This window comes from Rhinolophus sinicus, linkage group LG05 (assembly GCF_036562045.2).
Source record: "Rhinolophus sinicus isolate RSC01 linkage group LG05, ASM3656204v1, whole genome shotgun sequence".
Lineage (NCBI taxonomy): Eukaryota > Metazoa > Chordata > Mammalia > Chiroptera > Rhinolophidae > Rhinolophus > Rhinolophus sinicus.
The window spans coordinates 62,866,799-62,884,037 of NC_133755.1; the positions used below are offsets into that span (position 1 = coordinate 62,866,799).

The 17,239-nt window shown below is 49.4% G+C and overlaps 1 protein-coding gene across 7 annotated transcripts in view; it reads right to left on the reverse strand.

Moving 5' to 3' along the window:
* Nucleotides 1–17,239, reverse strand: part of REEP1 (receptor accessory protein 1) — a 124,651-nt gene that overhangs the window by 3,651 nt on the left and 103,761 nt on the right. For 5 of the 7 annotated variants that reach the window (XM_074332290.1, XM_074332288.1, XM_074332286.1 and 2 more), the window contains 3 exons: nucleotides 11,900–12,077; nucleotides 7,797–7,832; nucleotides 1,109–1,260 (listed from right to left, as the gene is read on the reverse strand). In XM_074332290.1, the coding sequence (XP_074188391.1) occupies nucleotides 1,109–1,260; nucleotides 7,797–7,832; nucleotides 11,900–12,077 (366 nt within the window). The remainder of the gene's footprint in view (nucleotides 1–1,108; nucleotides 1,261–7,796; nucleotides 7,833–11,899; nucleotides 12,078–17,239) is intronic. The other 2 variants (XM_074332291.1, XM_074332289.1) reach the window with 1 other exon arrangement.

Sequence of the window (17,239 nt, forward strand, 5' to 3'; positions counted from 1 at the left end):
GTAATAGAAGAATCAGTGAGCCCATGTTGTGGTAACCTGCCTCAGGCTGTTTCACAGCCAAGCAGCTTGTGGAGCTTTAAAAAACCACCCACGAGGCACAAACCCTCAGGCCCTAGAATGGCTTTGGCACCTTCCCCACTAGTCTTTCCCCATCTCAAGGCTGCTGAGACCATAACGGACGCCTCGAGCAGTGCCCAAACCCAGGACATCTTTTACCAAAATCTTGAACTTCAAACTTAGCCCATGAGTGCCCCATCCTGGAAAGGAAGCTGATGGACTCGTACACTGCGATGCTGGTAACTACGTCCTCGTGTGAACAGGAATGACAGGCCATTGTGTGTGTGTAGGAGAACCCTCACTACATTTCCTCATCTCACGCAGGTCTCACAGTTCTCCACTCTGTGGACAGGATGCCCAGCTTGCCTCAGATGGACTCTCAGGCCGCAGTATTCAGCAGATGGGGAATCGGAGAGGTGACGTGAGCGGGCAGAGAGGAAGACTCTGGGGTCCCCCAATTCTGCTGGCCCTGCACCTGAGCCCAAGGCTGGCGACTCCCCACCCACAACACAGAGCAAGGCCCATGAGGCCCTAGGCAGGCTCTCCTGCTGCCAAACTCCATCCACATCTATAACTGGCAACAGCACATAGATCAAGTGTATTGTTTTTGTCATTTTAAAGGACTGTACCCCTTTAATAACATTTTAAGAATATCTTACTTTGTATCAGGCACTCTGCTGTGTCTTAGAAATACAGTGATAAATAAACATTTATACCGCAAAACCTTGTTAAAGAACACATTCTGAGTTTTTCTCCACCCCCCCACCCACCCCCAAATACTCATTTGGATTGCTTTTCACGCACCTATCTTAGGTTAGTAGTTAATTTATTTAAAAAAAATAGACACTATATCCCATCTCCTATTTCTAAATAAAATTAGTAGGGTCTTTTTTTGCCCCTTGGCTGGATGCTGCCTGTTGGAGGCCTCCCATCCCAGGCACTTTTAGGTGCTGGATGCCCCAAAAGAGGCGGCTGCCAGGACCCCCAGAACTCCAGGGCACAGCCCCTGTGCACACGCATGCTCCCCCCCACAGCCCCAGACACTGTGTACCTCCAGGGGGAACTCCGTCTTTCGAGGCGCCTTATACTTGTACATGAAATCCAGCAGGTCTTCTTCCTCGTCATCAGAGAACGCCAGTGGGGTTTGGACCTGGTGGGGCTCCCAGGCCTTCACACCACCCTCATTCATATCTCCCTCAACCACTTAATGTCCATTTACAATCTACACAGAGGAGACAAAGTACAGCGAGGAAGGATCAGTGTGGAAAGAGGCCAGGGTGGGCAGGCAAGAGCAAGGTTAGGCACACAGCACCAACATCCAGGCCTGTTAGGACAACGGAGGCCCTTCTGTCTGAAAAAGAAGCCGGTATCCTCTGGGGATCCTGCAGGGGGATCTGGGATTGGTAGGGCACAACTGGGAGACTGGCCACAGGGAAGTGGGGAGGCAGGACACCGCTTCCCTGGGAGAAGGAAGATGTTGCTTAACTGACACATGTCAAACCCTGCAGCTTAGACCCGCGACACCACACCACAGGAATGCTGGGGGGTGGGGGGGGGGTGTCTCCACTAGAAAGGAAGGTGACAGCGACTTGGAATGGCAGTTTTCTCTGTTATACATACAAGCAATGCTGACAGAGCATCACACTTGCCTATTCAGCTCGGAGTGTTGCTTAAGAGACGGGATAGAAAAGGCCAGGATGCCTCACAGAACCTTAAGCAAAGCTGTGTAGATTTTTCTAGGCCAAGTCCTAGAGCAGCAACGGAGCCTAGTGGAAGGAGAATCTAGTCGTAGCCTTCCCCTCAAAAATGATAGCAAGATTCCTGTTTTAGTCTTCTCTGACTAATCCACAGGAAAAGCTCCAGAATTCATTCATGCCGTTAAATGCATGATATTTTAAAAAATGTTCAAAGCTAAACATGTCATCTGGCCAGATAGTCCCATCTTAGTTGAGACATAAAATATTTCCTGCCCATACCCAGCCTGACACCCAGAGACACATTTTCTATACGTTATACTGTGTTTCCCCAAAAATAAGACCTAGCCAGACAATCAGCTCTAATGCGTCTTTTAGAGCAAAAATTAATATAAGACCCGGTTTTATTTTACTATAATATAAGACCTGGTTATAATAATATAATATAATATAATATAATATAATATAATAATATAATATAATATAATATAATATAATATAATATAATATAATAATATAATATAATATAATATAATATAATATAATATAATATAATATAATATAATACCAGGTCTTATATTAATTTTTGCTCCAAAAGACGCATTAGAGCTGATTGTCTGGCTAGGTCTTATTTTCGGGGAAACAGAATATATTGATTTTTACCTAGAATCACAGAATGCAATGTCAGGGGGCCCTCAGATCCTCTGGGCCAAACACCCTGAGGCCTGCAGACAGAAACCAGGTCTCTTTCTGGAACACCCTGCTACTGCTCCTAAAAACCAAATATGCTCTCTCCATCAAAAGGGGACTTCCTAGACTATAAAAGCACCAGGTGTGGGCTACGTAAAACTAACAACCAAACGCTAATCTCGAGCAGCTCTCCCAGTTTTTGCTGCTGTGCTCCCCAACCACCAGCAAGAGGCAGTACAAGAGCACAGTTGTCTTAACCATAAAGTTCAAATCTGAGTTGTAGTCCAGGAGTGACCTGCTCAGACAGCACCTCAGTAAGGGCCGAGCCTGAGATCGTTAACCTTTGATTTGTTTTTCATCTCTGTGCGTCCCCCAGCCTGTTCACTATGGTTTTACGTTTTCCTGTGGTCCCTTCCACTGCCCAAATCAGCTGCACCCTTCCAACTGTTGAACATGAAGACTGGCAACTCCAGGGAGCCTTCCCTGAATATTCTGGCGCTCTAGGGCCTCTCCTCTCCTTCACCCTGACAGCGCTTGGAAGCTGTACCATGGGGCTTGTGCTGCATGCCCTGGTTCTCATGTCAGTCTCATTGCCACACACCAGCAGAAAATGTCCTGAGCTGTGGGGACCCCAGCAGATCCTCCCTTGGTCCCTGACCCAGGGCTGAGCACACAATGGCCACTCAGCCACTAAATTAGGTGGAAAACTGACATCATCTCAGAGCGCTCAGCTCTTGTCCCAAATCAGAACTCTACACTCATCCACAAGGAAATTCTTTCTGGGTACAGATACCTCCTGCCTGAGGGAGGAAAAATAGACAAAAGCCCTCAGCCCTGGGCAGAAACGACACAAGCAGCCTGGCCAGCTCCATCGCAGCCAGAAACCCTGCATGCTGGGAGCAGGCTTGGGGACGGGCTGGGGTCTGTGCCTCTGCGCACACAGCTGCCTCTACATCCAGGTCCAGGACTTTCCCTGCACTGACCACTCTGAGGTTCAGAAGGCAGTTCAGTCACCACAAGATCCTCAGGCATCAAACCCTTCAGCAGCTCACCCCGTCTGGATTCACTGAGACTGAGCAGTGAACTCACACGTTACCAACATGATAATTGCTAATAATAATAACGACCGCCACTATCTCAGGGCTGAAACCAAAATGGCTATGAGTTTGTTCTCCATTGCACACTTGAGAGTAGACTAAATGGTAGAGAAGAAGTGACCCACTGGCTCACTAGGAGTGATGGGTCAAGGGGAGCCCAGACATCCAGGCAGGAATAGAAAACAAGCATTGAACTCAGCAGAGGCTGGGAGCAAAGGAGACTAGTGTGGGCAGCTCAGGGGGGCCGATGTGGCCTCGGAAGGAAGCCACAGAGAGAACCTATAAAAAAAGAACCCTACTGATCGTGTTCACTGAGGTTTTCTGCCAAGAGTGTTGTCGGTAATATCCTGCCTCATTCTCAGGATCCATAAGAATAAACATTCTGGACAAGCTGAGGTCTGAGCCTCTGGTTGGCAATTGTGCTGTGACACTGAATCTCTTACCTGTGTTTCCCTCTTTGCACTGGCTAAAAGGACACCCAGCCTCTTTGGCAGTCCACAACTTTATGGAATGCATATAATTTTTTCTTCTCGCCTCTGCTTTCACCTTACCTGCCTATTCCCTTCCCAAGTTTCATTTTTCTTACTTTCTGCAAGAAGTAATCTATATTTCTGCAAGAAGACTTAAATCCTTCTTGGAAAGAAGGCAGTACTATAAAGAAAGAAATAAACCCCAAAGAACATGGCCCCCTGAAGAAGGGGACAGAGATAAGGATGAGTGGTGGGTGGCGTGTTGCTACCCCCATCTCAGTACTCTAATGGGTCCCAGAAACAACAATATGAGAGGAGCGTCTCTTGTGGAAGGTCATGATCACAACAATCACCTTTAAATCTCAGGTGATGGCAGCCAGGGCCTTGAGCCTGCACAGCTGCCACCATAATGCCCAAGGCTGGGGCCTCTGGGGAAGGGAAGGGGGTCCCTCTTATTTTCCACAGAGGGGCATGAGTATGTGGCCTTGGCTGACATTCTGTACTAGCAAACGTGTCAGCAGGACTTAAGCAGGCTGGGAAGCAGCTCCACTTCTCTCTGTGGGGAGGGCAGGGAGGAAGAAACTGGCAGAGACTCCTAGCCCTTAAAGACCCAGCAGATCCATTGGCACCGAGCCCTAGGCACCCCCAAACCAGCAGGCAGCAGAACAAGCCCCGGATTAGCAAACACTTCTCACACAGCACACGTGAGTGGGAGCATTAGTGGAAGTCAGCAAACACGTCTGGAGAAGAGCACGCCCTTGTGGAACACTTACATCCATGTCCAACAGCCACCGAGGAGAAAGAAGAGAATATTCCGTTAGGGCAGGGTCTATTGGAGATGAAACTGACACACCTGTGTGAGCATGCACACACATGCACACAAATATGCAGACACACACTTATTTCCACGCTTTAAACATTGGACAGCGCCTGCTGCAGTCAGTCACAGGAAACTACTGTCCAGGCGACACTCAAGTAAAACACCATCCTCCCGCCCCCTCCCGCCCTGCCACCCCCCGATAGAGCAGGTACACAGGGATGACTTCGCTTTTTACAACAATATTCCACACACTTGATTTAAAAAACAAAACAGAAAAAATCCATCTTTATAACTTATTCCCAGCAGTATTAGAGTTCAGTTCTATATTACATCAAGGAACGTAGAGAGAAAAGAGAGGAGGAGGGAGGTAGGGACAGGAGAGAGAGAGAATAGAAATGTAGAGAAAGAACATGCAGGAAATAATAGGGAATCTACCGACAGAGGGGAAGGAGTGGAGCAGAAGTGGAGAGAGAACATTGTCCTGTAATGTGAGACGCAGATGAAAATCAATTCAGGGGACCAGGAAGGCGCGCTGACCAAAGCACCCGGGACCCCCTAAGTCTGTCACAGCATCACTGCCTGAGAGTTGGCCTCCAGCCCCAGGTGCCAGACAAACCTCCCCCAGCACCACCTGCCAGCGCCCTTCACTAAAGAGATGGTCAGAGCTGTGAGGGCCCAAGGGGCATCCAGCCCCACCCCACCACTTTGCAGAAGAAGGGACTGAGGCCTGAGAGTAGAGGGACTCCTCACAATCACAGGGGAAGTGGTGTAGATGAATCATCAGCCAGTTCCTTGCAGGAAGACTGAAGGGAGGGGACAGAACTCGAATGCGCTGGGTGTTAACGGGGCTGAAAAAGGGAGCGTTGGGGAAAGGCTCCCAGATCACACCCTGAGCTGGGCCACCCAGCCTCAGGCCTCCTCCGAGACCCACCTGCTGCCCTTTCCCTAATAACCTGTCCTGTCTCCACAGCTCCCTGGGAGAGCCATCTCTACTAAATCCCCACAATCAGCTGCAATTCTGTTCGCATGCACTGGAAATGCAGCCTCTGATTATGAAACCATCAGATGTCATGGGAGGTGAGGGCTTCCCAGGGAGCAGCACAGGGCAGCCCCAGGAGGACAGAATGGAGGAAAAGGCGGCTTTGCTCCCCCTGGTCCCCCAAATGACGGTATCTCAGAACTAGATGCTTTCTCAATGGCTCACAGAATTTACAAACCCAAAATTTTAAAGGGTGAGTTGATGGACAGAAATACCCACAGTGCCTGAGGCCACTGGGATGGCACGGGTGTTTCCCATGAACTACGAAGTACGTCCACCAGGCCCAAGAGTAGCCCCTCATGGCAGGAGCAACTTTCACACCATTGACACGTAACACTGTACAACTTAATAATTATACATGTACACCCTTTCTGGTTCTGATGTGGATCAGGACGCCCCCAAGGGACATGTGGCTAGTCATTACTCGCCAGGGTGTGAGGATGGTTTCCACTGTCCCCCAGCTCAGGACTCCTTTGACTGTGAGCTCACATTGCGCTTATGGCCTCCGAAACCCCCAAGCCTTCTATGAACCTTAAAAATCCTCGGCATTGAGAAGCCTTAAAAATGAGAATAAATGACTCTTCTTAAAACATAGCTTCTTGTCTTCCTGCTCTCCACCGATGTGAGAGGGACGTGCCCTGCCTCTGTGGCCCTGGGGCTGGTGGTACAGGCAGCAATAGTCACGGTGCGTACCTTCCCCTCACACCAGCCGGCAGCTGCAGGCCAGGCGTGGCCCCTCTCTCCTTCTGAGCCAAAGGCAGGCAGCTCACCCATGGTGGGGGGAACCCTCCACAGAGGTGAAAGGGGAGCTGGGTTGGTCCAGCACCACTGCTAGCTTCTTATGTGTCTAGTTAAGGTTAGGGAAACAGCAGTCAGGACAGATCAACATGGCCAACCACGGGTGGCCATGGCTCCACCGAGCCGTCACTCACACACAGGGAGGGCAGCAGCAGGACTCCCCGTGCAGGACTGGGAGACCCCAGGCTTGGCCCCGCTCCCTGAGGTTTCCTTGCTGCTCTGGGCTACAATCATCATCATCCTTCAAAACGCCCTTTCACAGCCATTTTTCACAACAGCGCAGTGAGGTGGGAAGCGGGGATCTTTATCTCCATTTTAGGATGAGGAAACCGAGGCTCAGAGTGGTTAGGTGATTCACACACGGTTACACAGCTAGTAAGTGGCAAAGCAGGACCAGGGCTCCCTTGGTAGCAGCAGGACAAACAGCCCTGGAACTGTAGGGCGTCATCACTTTCGAGGCTGTGGGTGAGTTCCTGTGTCCTTATCACTCAGGGCACAAGAAACGATGACCCTGTGGTGGTCTGAAAATATCCCCACATCTTTGACACTCCTCCCATCAAGAGGGGAAGATTAAGTTCTCTCCCCTGAGTGTGGGCTGGACTTAAGGACTCATTTCCAACAAATAGAATAAAGCAGACGTGGTGCTATGTGACTTCAAAACTAGGTCTCAACAGGTACTGTGACTTCCCCCGCGCTCGTGCTCTTTCTCTCTTTCTCTCTCTCAAACCAGTCATTCTGGGTAAAGCTCGCTGCCATGTGGTAAGGATGCTCAAGCAGCCCTAGAGAGGCCCAGGTGGTAAGGAACTGAGGCCTCCAGCCAAGAGCCATCAGAGAGCCATCTTGGAAGTGGATCCTCCACGCTTCGTCAAGCTTTCAGATGACTGGGAGACATCTTGACTACAACTCTTGAGAGACCCTGAACCCAAACTACCCAGTTAAGCTGCTACCAAATTCCTGGCCTTTAGAGACTATAAGATAATACAGGTTTGCTATTTTAAGGAGTTAACTTCCTGAGCCCTCCCCCAGACCATGCGGCTGAAAGGGAGCCCCAAGGTCATGTGCCAGCTCATGGTTAGAACCTCTTCCCGAGGCGAGTCCAGCACGCTGCAGAGAGGCTGGCTGCTTACTTACCTTTCCAGGTCCGGCAGGTAGAGCAGCATGTACACACTGTGGGGATGGGGGCACCATCAGTGATGTCCCCCACTGGACAGGAACCAGCCCCAGGCAAACAGGGAGGCCTCAGTGAAGTGTGGGGATCTCAGTGTGTTCACTATAGGGGTCCCAGAAATGTGGGTCTCTGTAGAGACACCAAGGTCAGGGCAGGGGTCATTCCAGATTCAGCTTCTAGAAAACCCCCTTGCCTGACCCTCAGAGGTCAGTCCTTGTATCGTGCAGCCCTAGGGAAGGCAGGGGTTGGGGTCAAAGTTTCCTCTGGGAAACAACTCCAACCTCCCCTACTGGTCAGAATGACCTCTAGGAAACCTCAGACCGCCCTCTGACCCTGCAAAGTACTTGGTGTCTAGCCATTTGGTCCAAAGCCTAACTGGCTGCTGCTGTGCACACTCCATTGGTCTTGGTGCACATCCAGGCCTTGGTATACAGCAGGTGCTCACTAAATATACGCTAAGTGTCTCCAAGTCCACGGAAGGCAAGGATCGTTATTTCAACTCCCTTTGTATCCTTCCTGGGGTGCAATAACTCGCTTTTAATAGAAGTGTCTGACAAAATACCTCCCAGTTCATTCTGTAGGGAGGGCAATGTGCCCTTCCAAACTCCATCTTGTTATTTTGCACAATGGGCGTATATTATTTTACATAACTTGTTACATAACACCTCATTCTGTGTTGTACTTTTCCCACTAGGCACCATGTTTTCAAGATCTACTTGTATGTACCCTGGAATTGTTGCTTCCAGCGGCTGCATACAACTGCATGGGGTGTAGCCACCACCTCTTTCCTGTCCTCTCCCAGGTGGCCCTAAACTCTGGGCCCCCGTCCAGGTCTGTAAATGATCTTGTTTGCTCCCCTCACAACCCTAAGATGTAGGCTGAATAGGGATTATTGTGCCCTTTGCACAGAGGAGAAAGCTTAAGGGAATTGGGCTCATCTCCTTTGCCAAGGTCAAATCCTCTGGCAGTGACAGCCTGGGCTACATTCTGATAAAGGTTCTGAAGCTGAGTCTAGACCAGTGGGAACCATGTGCTGACTGCCTAGTGACATCTGCCTCGCTGTGCTGTACCCACTGTCTCTGTACAAGTCCAGTGTCACCCAGCCAAGATGGAAGCTCAGACGCGGGCCCTTTCCCCTATCCCACCACACCTGGTGTCCAAGGCCCACACTGGGGGCTGGGAAGGCATGCCAGCCCTGTGCGGTGGGGCCTCCTTTGCCAGACTTCCTCCCAGGCACCCCACCCCTCCACTCAGGGGTTATAACCACCCCGGAGCCCAGGCAGTTTTACCCGTGCCCAGGCCGTGGGCCATCTTTCACCTGTCTTTCTTTCTGAGATAACTTTTATTTTAGGCCCTAGAACAGCCGGAACAAGAGCCATATGGCCCCTGTCCTCCCTGCTAGGTCAGCACCCCGCTTCCCTGCCCCCTGAAAACACAGGTGCCAAGGCCAAAGGCGAGCAGGGAGGAGAGCTGGGTCATGTTGCAGCACAGTGGGCTTTCTGGTTCTCCATGAACTCCACCGGCTTGGCTGGTGACCAGAGCACTGCCCACTGTCCCCCTGGGGCACGGCAGAGGACATCACTGCTCATGGAGGGTGCAGGGCCAACACCAACACAAATCATCCCCAACTTTTTTCCACCTAATACCAGTCTGGGGGGATGTTCAAAGCCCAGGGGACACCTCCTATCACCTTTTAGATCCCACCAGATCTCTCACTTTCCTAGTTCTGAGGCTGCCCTGAAAAATCCACCAAGGAGCGGTCTAGGCGGGAGGCCTAGAGTCCTGTCCTGTGTGGCCTCGGCACAGTGCACGACCTCTCTGAGCCTACTTCCTCCACTTGGTTTACCTCTATAATGGCAACATACAATCTCAGAGGGAAAAGGACTGTGGGGTTACCCAGGCCCACTTCCTAGAGCCTCGGTACATGACCATTCAACTCTGCTTTGGGCCCTCCCAGTGGTAGGGCTCTCACTACCTCACCATGTAGCCCATTTCTCTCCCGGACACCTTCATATGATAAAGTGTTTTCCTAGGTGAGGAATAACGAGATCAATAATAGGAGTTACTCCACAGCGTTCCAGGCATGATCCTAAGCACTTTTACATGGATTATTTCATTTGAATCCTCACAACAACCCCACAAACGGGAATTATCATGCCTATGCACAGATAAGGAATCTGAGGTGCTGAGGGAATAAACACCTTGTCCAGGTCACAAAGCCAGTAAGTGGTTCCCCCATGGAACTTTACCCCATTGGTTGCTGCTCTGCCTTCTCAGCCTCACAGAATTGGGGCCCTTTTTTCTTCCAAATGAAGAGCTTGCATTTGAGGATAGGTAGCCAATGAGCTAAGCAAGGGTGAGCTGATACCTAATTCCATTTCACATCCTGATTTCTGTGACAGTGCCCAGTAGGTCAGGAGCTGTAGATGCTCAAGGAAACCTGGTAGTCATTGGATGAGTACACAGAGGGCACTGGTCCAGGAGGCCACAGGAGAATGCCACAGTGGGTGACCCTGGTGACCATTCCCTTTCCTGGGCCTTTGTCACTTCATTGGTAAAATCAGAGGGCTAGATTGAGTGATCTCTGAGGTTCCCTTCCTGTCTGGCCTTTTGAGATTCCATTCTAAGTTTTCCTGGGGTGGGCTCCCCAGGAGATACCTCCCCACCATGGCCAAGTTCTCAGCTTCCCAGCCCTACCAGGGTTAAAATATCTCCTTTCCAACAGAAAAGCCACACGCTTCAAACCTGGGGCCTGGGGACAAGGGGTTATTCCCAAGAGGGGAGGAAACTGATGGACGCCAGGCCTAGCTCTGAGCTGTTTGACCTTCCCTGGAGGGGAGCGTGAGTCATCATTCTCAGGGCAGCCACACGGCTCCTTCTTTCCCACCCACATCTAAGACCTCCCAAATCAGGTGGGGTTTCCAGGGCTCAGGGCCAAGGTGCCTGCTGCAGGCTGCACCTCACAGCACACAGTCAGGGTCCAGGTGGCCTGGATGCCCCTGTTTGTAGGGGTAGGGCAGCCACCAGTCACAGATTACAAAAAAGGTGCCTAATTCCCACCTGAGGCTCAATTTTCCACCAAGGATGAGGGGTAGAGGTGGCGATGCAGAACTGCCCCCTGCACCCCTTTCATGGTCAACCCTTTGCTGGCAGTAGCAGTGCTCAGCTCCTGAGAGCCCAGGTCCCTGTGTATCCTCAAGGAGAGTTCTGGGAAACCGTGAGTCCTGGCCCAGCTCCCTACCCCTAATCCATGCCCATCCCCTCCACAAGCCTGCAACCCACTGATGGCAGTGGGTCCCACACGTGGCTGCACCTCGCGACATCACACATCTGGGTCTCACCCCAGCCTTAATGACTCTCTGGGGAGGGACCCAGGCCTTGGCGTGTTTAATAAGGTCCCCAAGTCAATCCCAGTATAGGCTACCTCCTGCAAGGAACGTGATACTAGAGGCAGACATCAGAGGTAGATGGGAGGTTTCCATAAAGCCCCGGCCACCACAGGAATTAGGCCTCAGAGCTAGTGCGGCCCTTGGCGTGTGGTGGCTGAGCTGTGCATGGTGAATGGGGGCTCAGGGATGGGAGGAGAGGGTAGAGTGAGAGACAGGACAGGGAATAATCATGCAGGGAAAGGGGACCACAAGAGCCATAAGCCCTGTGTAGGTGGGAGGTGCTCATGACAGGTAAGCCCTCCTAGGAGTGAGGGGTCAGAGAGGAAGAGGACAGAGAAAGCTGCCTTGGCCCAGTACAGCTGTGCCTGCTGCCTCTAGGTATGGTGCAGGTACTGCCACCCAAACACCCCCACCCCCCTAGGAAATCAGATGGAGAAGTGGGACCCTTTAGTGCAGGTAATCTAACCCTTCCCCCATCAGGGTCCCAGTCGAGCCTCCTGGCCTGGCCTGAGTGTTACTCTGCCCCTTGGCTGGCTTGACATGGTCTAAAGAATGTCTGTTTTGGTGGCAAGTCCACAGGGCAAGGGCCACGTTACATGCCACTTGGGGGACGGGGCCCCTCTCAGTGAACGTGAGGCCTAGGAAGTGGGAAAGAGAGGGAGTGAAGTGACACCTACCTGAGCTGCCAGCACTTTCAGAAGCACTCCTGGACATCTTCGGCTGGCCGTGTTTGCCGCTGGCCCTCCCAGACCCCGGTGGTGGGGGGCCTGAGGGAGCAGGGGCACCGTCTCCCCTGATGGTGCTGAGGTCCTGCATGCTGAAGCTCCGGAGTCTCTCCGATAAGGCACCCTGTCCCTGGATACAACACAGGAGGGGCACATGTCAGAGGCCTGACCCACAAACCATGGGCAGTACTGGGGGGCAGACATGACAAAGGCCAACAGGGAGCGCTAACAGTCAGTGAGGTGGAAATCAAGACCTGGAAGGAGCCTGTGGAAGGGCAGGTGCCCAGTGTACTTGCTGGAAACACTGAGTCGAGGTCTGGAACATTCCAGGGCCTCCTGTGGGGTTCAGCAGTTGTTTCTCTGGCTCTGGCTCCTTCCTCCCCTTCAGACGCCTCTGAAAGATGAGCTAGAGCCTCACACAGACCCAGGGCCAAGGACACGACCACTGCCTGCAGTTCCTGCTCTACAGGGTTGTCTGCTGCTTCTCTGGCTTCACATAAATAAAAATCCTTATATAGCTGCATTTTTCTCAGTTCCCAGACACAAGAATCTGGTCAAAAATCAAAACCTAATCATCTATGTGCTCAGTCCCTACTCTTTTCAAAGGAAATGAAATACAGACAGTATTTCTAAATGCACGACAACAGCGATGTCTTTTATCTGCTCATGTCACTGTTTATGGGGCACATTTACTCCCACTGTCACATTTGAGCTTAATAAAATACCCAAAGGGAATGAATCAGGAAGGAAAATATGGTATTTAAAAAAACACACCCTGCTGACTGTTATCATTTCATATTCTGAGGGAGCCACAGAATTCATCTCAGGGGGAAATTGTTCTTTTGTTTAGGAAGCAAGATCAATCCATTACAGCTCTGAAAGGGAAGGTCCTCGCTGTCTAGATGAGAGAATGGATCATGAAAGGCTCAGGGACAGTGGACGGCCGTGCTTTACTGTGCTTCAGGGGCTGCAGATAGAGACAGTGCTTGGGGGAGAAGCAAACCTGAGTGGGGGGGGGTGGGTGCAGGAGCTGGAAGGAGACTGGGGTTGTTGAGAATTGGGTTGGGAGCCGAGTAAAAAGTGACAGGCAAGTAACCACCAGGCACATCAATGAACTCTTGGCACCTTCAGGAATACTGGAGGGCATTAGGCTTCCCCCAGGTACATGGGGCAGGGGGAGGGGAAAGGGGCATTTTATTTGAATAATGAGGAAAGAATGGTCCTAGAGTGCTGGAGGTCTTGGGGACAAAAAGGCATGACAAACATAACAGAAACAACAAATTGGTACAAAATTAATGAGAACAGCTAACGAGAGTGCTCTGGGCTGGGGTTGTGGGGGAATTGATGAAACAAACAAGCTTCGTAAGTGGCTCTCAGAGATGGCAGAAGGGTTTGGGGATTCTTCCCATTTTACTTAATAAAATAATAATAATAATAGTAATAAAACTGCCCTTCAAAACACCAAAGCACAGCAATTCCCTGTAGTGACCTTAGTGAAAAAGCCAGCTAGACAAAGGAGCAAATGCAAAATGAGTCCCTAGAGGGAATGGGGGGAACACAGGAGCTTGCAGACAGGTTTACAAGAAATGTCAGAATAAAACAGATACTTAAAAATATGAAAAGATAAGTTCTCCACCTACCAAAGATATAAAAACAATGCATCCAGAAAACTAACAACAAAAAGAAAACTATTTAAATCATCAAATATGTACAATTAGAATTACAAATCCAGGCAAAGGGGTTTGGGAGGACATGTGTGGAAACAGAAATCGCCCTAGTCCTCAGACACCGCCCTGGAACGATGGTGGACAAGGTGTTTGAGGCCTCACCTTCTAGACATGAACAGCTGGGGTTCTTTGCCAAGAACATGAGGGTAGGACCAGCTGCCCTATGTAATCCCCTCCCAATCTATCAGCCAATCATCCATGCTTATTTTACTCAGGAACATTTTAAATATCTAGAATTTAGGAGAAATTAGAGGACTAAAGAACACAAACTGACTCTGAAAAGAGGGAGAAAATATGCTGATACATAAAATTGAGTAACTCAACATTAGGTTCACATTCAGGAAAACCACTCACTGAGTTGCTCTTGCATTCACACTCCCATTCATTAATTTATAGGACAACAATTATTTATCAAGGACTTTCTATGGGCAAGACACCGTGCTAGGTGTTGTGAGGAAATACCAAGAACACAACTTGATATCTGACAAGATGTAAAAACTCAACTGTACAAATAACACAACAGTGCCATACCAGAAGCTACAGAAAGCTACAGAAGATTGAGAACAACAGTCACGCCTGAACTCAAATTCCAGTCTTATCACTAACAGCTGGGTGACTCTAACCTCTGCCCACCTCACTCCTTGCATCTGCAGAAGGACATCCCCATGGCAGGATGGTGGTGAGGATTAGAGGAGATTACAGCCGTAAAAGAGGTCAATTACAAAGCCCAACGCATAGGAAGTGTTTGAGAAATGTAGCTATGATGATGTTTGCTGCTGCTGCTGCCTAAGACACACAAGCTGCTGTTGAAATGAAAAAATAGAAAGATCACTTCTAGTCAAAAGGACCAGGAGGGCCTTCATGATCCCAAGCCCAAATAAACGAGCAGGGACTAACTCCACCCAAATGCTCAGCAAGGTGTTTGAGAGACAGCGGCAGCAGGCATCACACAGGTCCGTTTTAGCACAGCCCTCAATCAGTTCCACTCCCAGGAGCCTAGGCGCCCAGCTCCAATATCACTTGCATCATGAAGCCTGGAAGTGACAGAGGCAAGGAAAGGACAGAAGGAGATAATAATAGCTCTGTATCAACCTAGTCCTGTCTCAGAGGAAGTCACAGCCATGTGGATATGAGGCTCTTGGAAACAAATTAGCCGTACCCATCAAAAGAGTCTGAGATAGTTCAAATCAGTCTGTCTCTCTCATTTGTAAACCTCTCAGCCCCGCTCTGCCTCTACTCAAAAGCCCATTTCCATTCACTCTCCACAAACGCTGTCCCACCCTGCCACTTCAGCTCTGCTCTAGAGAACCTTCAGTTTGTTATTTGAAACAACCAAGAGCTGTTCACTGGCATTTTTGCAAAACTGGGTTTTCTATTTTAGAAAAATAAACTTGGATTCCTGAAGATTGTAAAAGCTTGATACCATATTCTCCATAATTCAATGAGCCACATTACCATGTTACAAGCTTTGAGAAGTCTTACAGTATTTGGAGTTAACTCAGTGCATCCCTAATGTATTTGGCCACCATGGGATATACTGTTAATTGACCATCCACATTTCATCTTAGCCGAAAGGTTGAGATGTGATTAACCACCCAAAAGTCATTCCCAACCCAATTCTTGAAATAGTGAGAAAAAACAGATTTCCCAACCTCTCGTATAGCTATGAGGGCTATGTGATGCAGTTCCAGCCAATGGGACACAAGGGGAAATCTGCTAAGGGATTTCTGGGGAAGGTATTTTCTCTTCCTGATATGCAGGAGAAGGCTGAGCCCGCCCCCTGCCCTCTGCCTTTGAGTGTGGTAGACCCGCCGTCTTGTGACTAGGAGACTCACAGAGACATCCACCCAGAGCCTTGACAGCACTAAGCCGCTGGAATAATGGCAGCACCCACTTACTCCTAGACTTCCTGTAAATGATTTTCATCAATTCTAAGACATACATTTTTCATCTCTGAAACTGGGGTGGGTCTTACAATTGCTGTTGCCTTGACATCGCTGTAACTGCCTACACACAAATGCACTTGGTTTTTATTTCCCTGTGGCATGACTGGACAGCTGAAACTTCTGACAGTTCAATTAATAAACCATTTAAGAACCACTGGAAGAAGAAATATGAGTACAGGTTGTCTAAAACACATTCTACTGACATCTTCTGGCAAGATCAAGAATGTGGCAATATCCGAACTGGCAGAATGGATATCAACAGCACTGACATCCCAGTGACAATGGCTCGGAATCATGAATGCTCTGGAAGGCACAGAGAGTGACATGGCGTGGTCATACATGAATACGGAGGAGCTGAATTGAAAAGTGATTCATTCAAAAGAGTCAGACTCTGAAAGTGAAGAAGTTAGGTGAGGAAGACCCCAACCAATTTATTGTGCTGTATGTTCCTTTGAATGTATATACAAAAGTGACACACACAAATGTCTACGTGTAAACAAGTCTAAGCATCTTTCTGAGTGAAAGAGCACTGTGTTCTAATTTAATTGGCAGTATTTTCTTCCTTAGTGGCACCTAAGATAGTGATGTGTCTTAGAAACCACAGCGCTTTCAATTCAATGCAGTATGGCTGCACTTCTCAGAGAAGCCCTCTAACTATCTCAGCTCCCTGTCACATGCTCTCAGCGCAGTCTCTACTTATTTGTTGGACTCCATACAATTCTATGTAACTACTGGCATTGTTGGTCAGTTTGCCTTCCCCTCCAGGTTTTTTTATTTACTACTGCAGCCTTGGCACCCACCACACTACTTGACACACATTAGGGGTCAAGGAGTTGAATGAATGAACATGTGACCATTTAGTGAGCAAGTCCCTGAGTAAAGTATGGCAGCAGGAATGCCCCCCCACACACCCCCACAAAGCATCAGCCAGGGTCTCAGGCCTGAAGGAACATCCTACTGAACCGGGTGTCGGGCACTGCCCACAAGGAACGTAAAAAGATGCCAGAGGTCTGAGGGTGCACAGGACAAAGGGCACACATCTGAGAGGCAAGGCATCCAGAGAAGACCATGCTTGCCGCGGCCTTGGAGGACTTGGGTGGCTAAATATGGGAACCAGGTGGAAAGAAAAGTAGATCTCTTAGTATCTGTCACCACTCAGGGCTGCCACTTCACTCCACTCCAGATGAGGTCTTTGAAGTTTTGTCTGCTAAAGAGATGGGGGTCCAAGTTATATTGTGGTGATGGCCCAATGAAGGCATCAGTGAAAGCGCCTGCTGAAAGGTTACAGGGTTGCTTTTAAAACTACCATTCCAGTGGCGGGCAGGGGCAGGAGTGAGACTTCCTCTTCACTGCATGCCTGCCCTTTTTTGTACTTTAAGAATTTTGTACCATGAACATGTATTAACCATTAAGAAATAAGAACAACTTCACTTTTAGTAACACCGACAACACTCTCCCAAGATCACCGTGAGGACCCCATTTTGTAAATACAGGGCTTGCAAGATGCTGAGACATGCCATCTAAACAAAACAAAACAAACAAGCAATAAACCACCCCCCAAAAAACCAGACATAGAACTATTTAAAAATAAAAAACAAAAACAAACAAAGAGGAGCGAG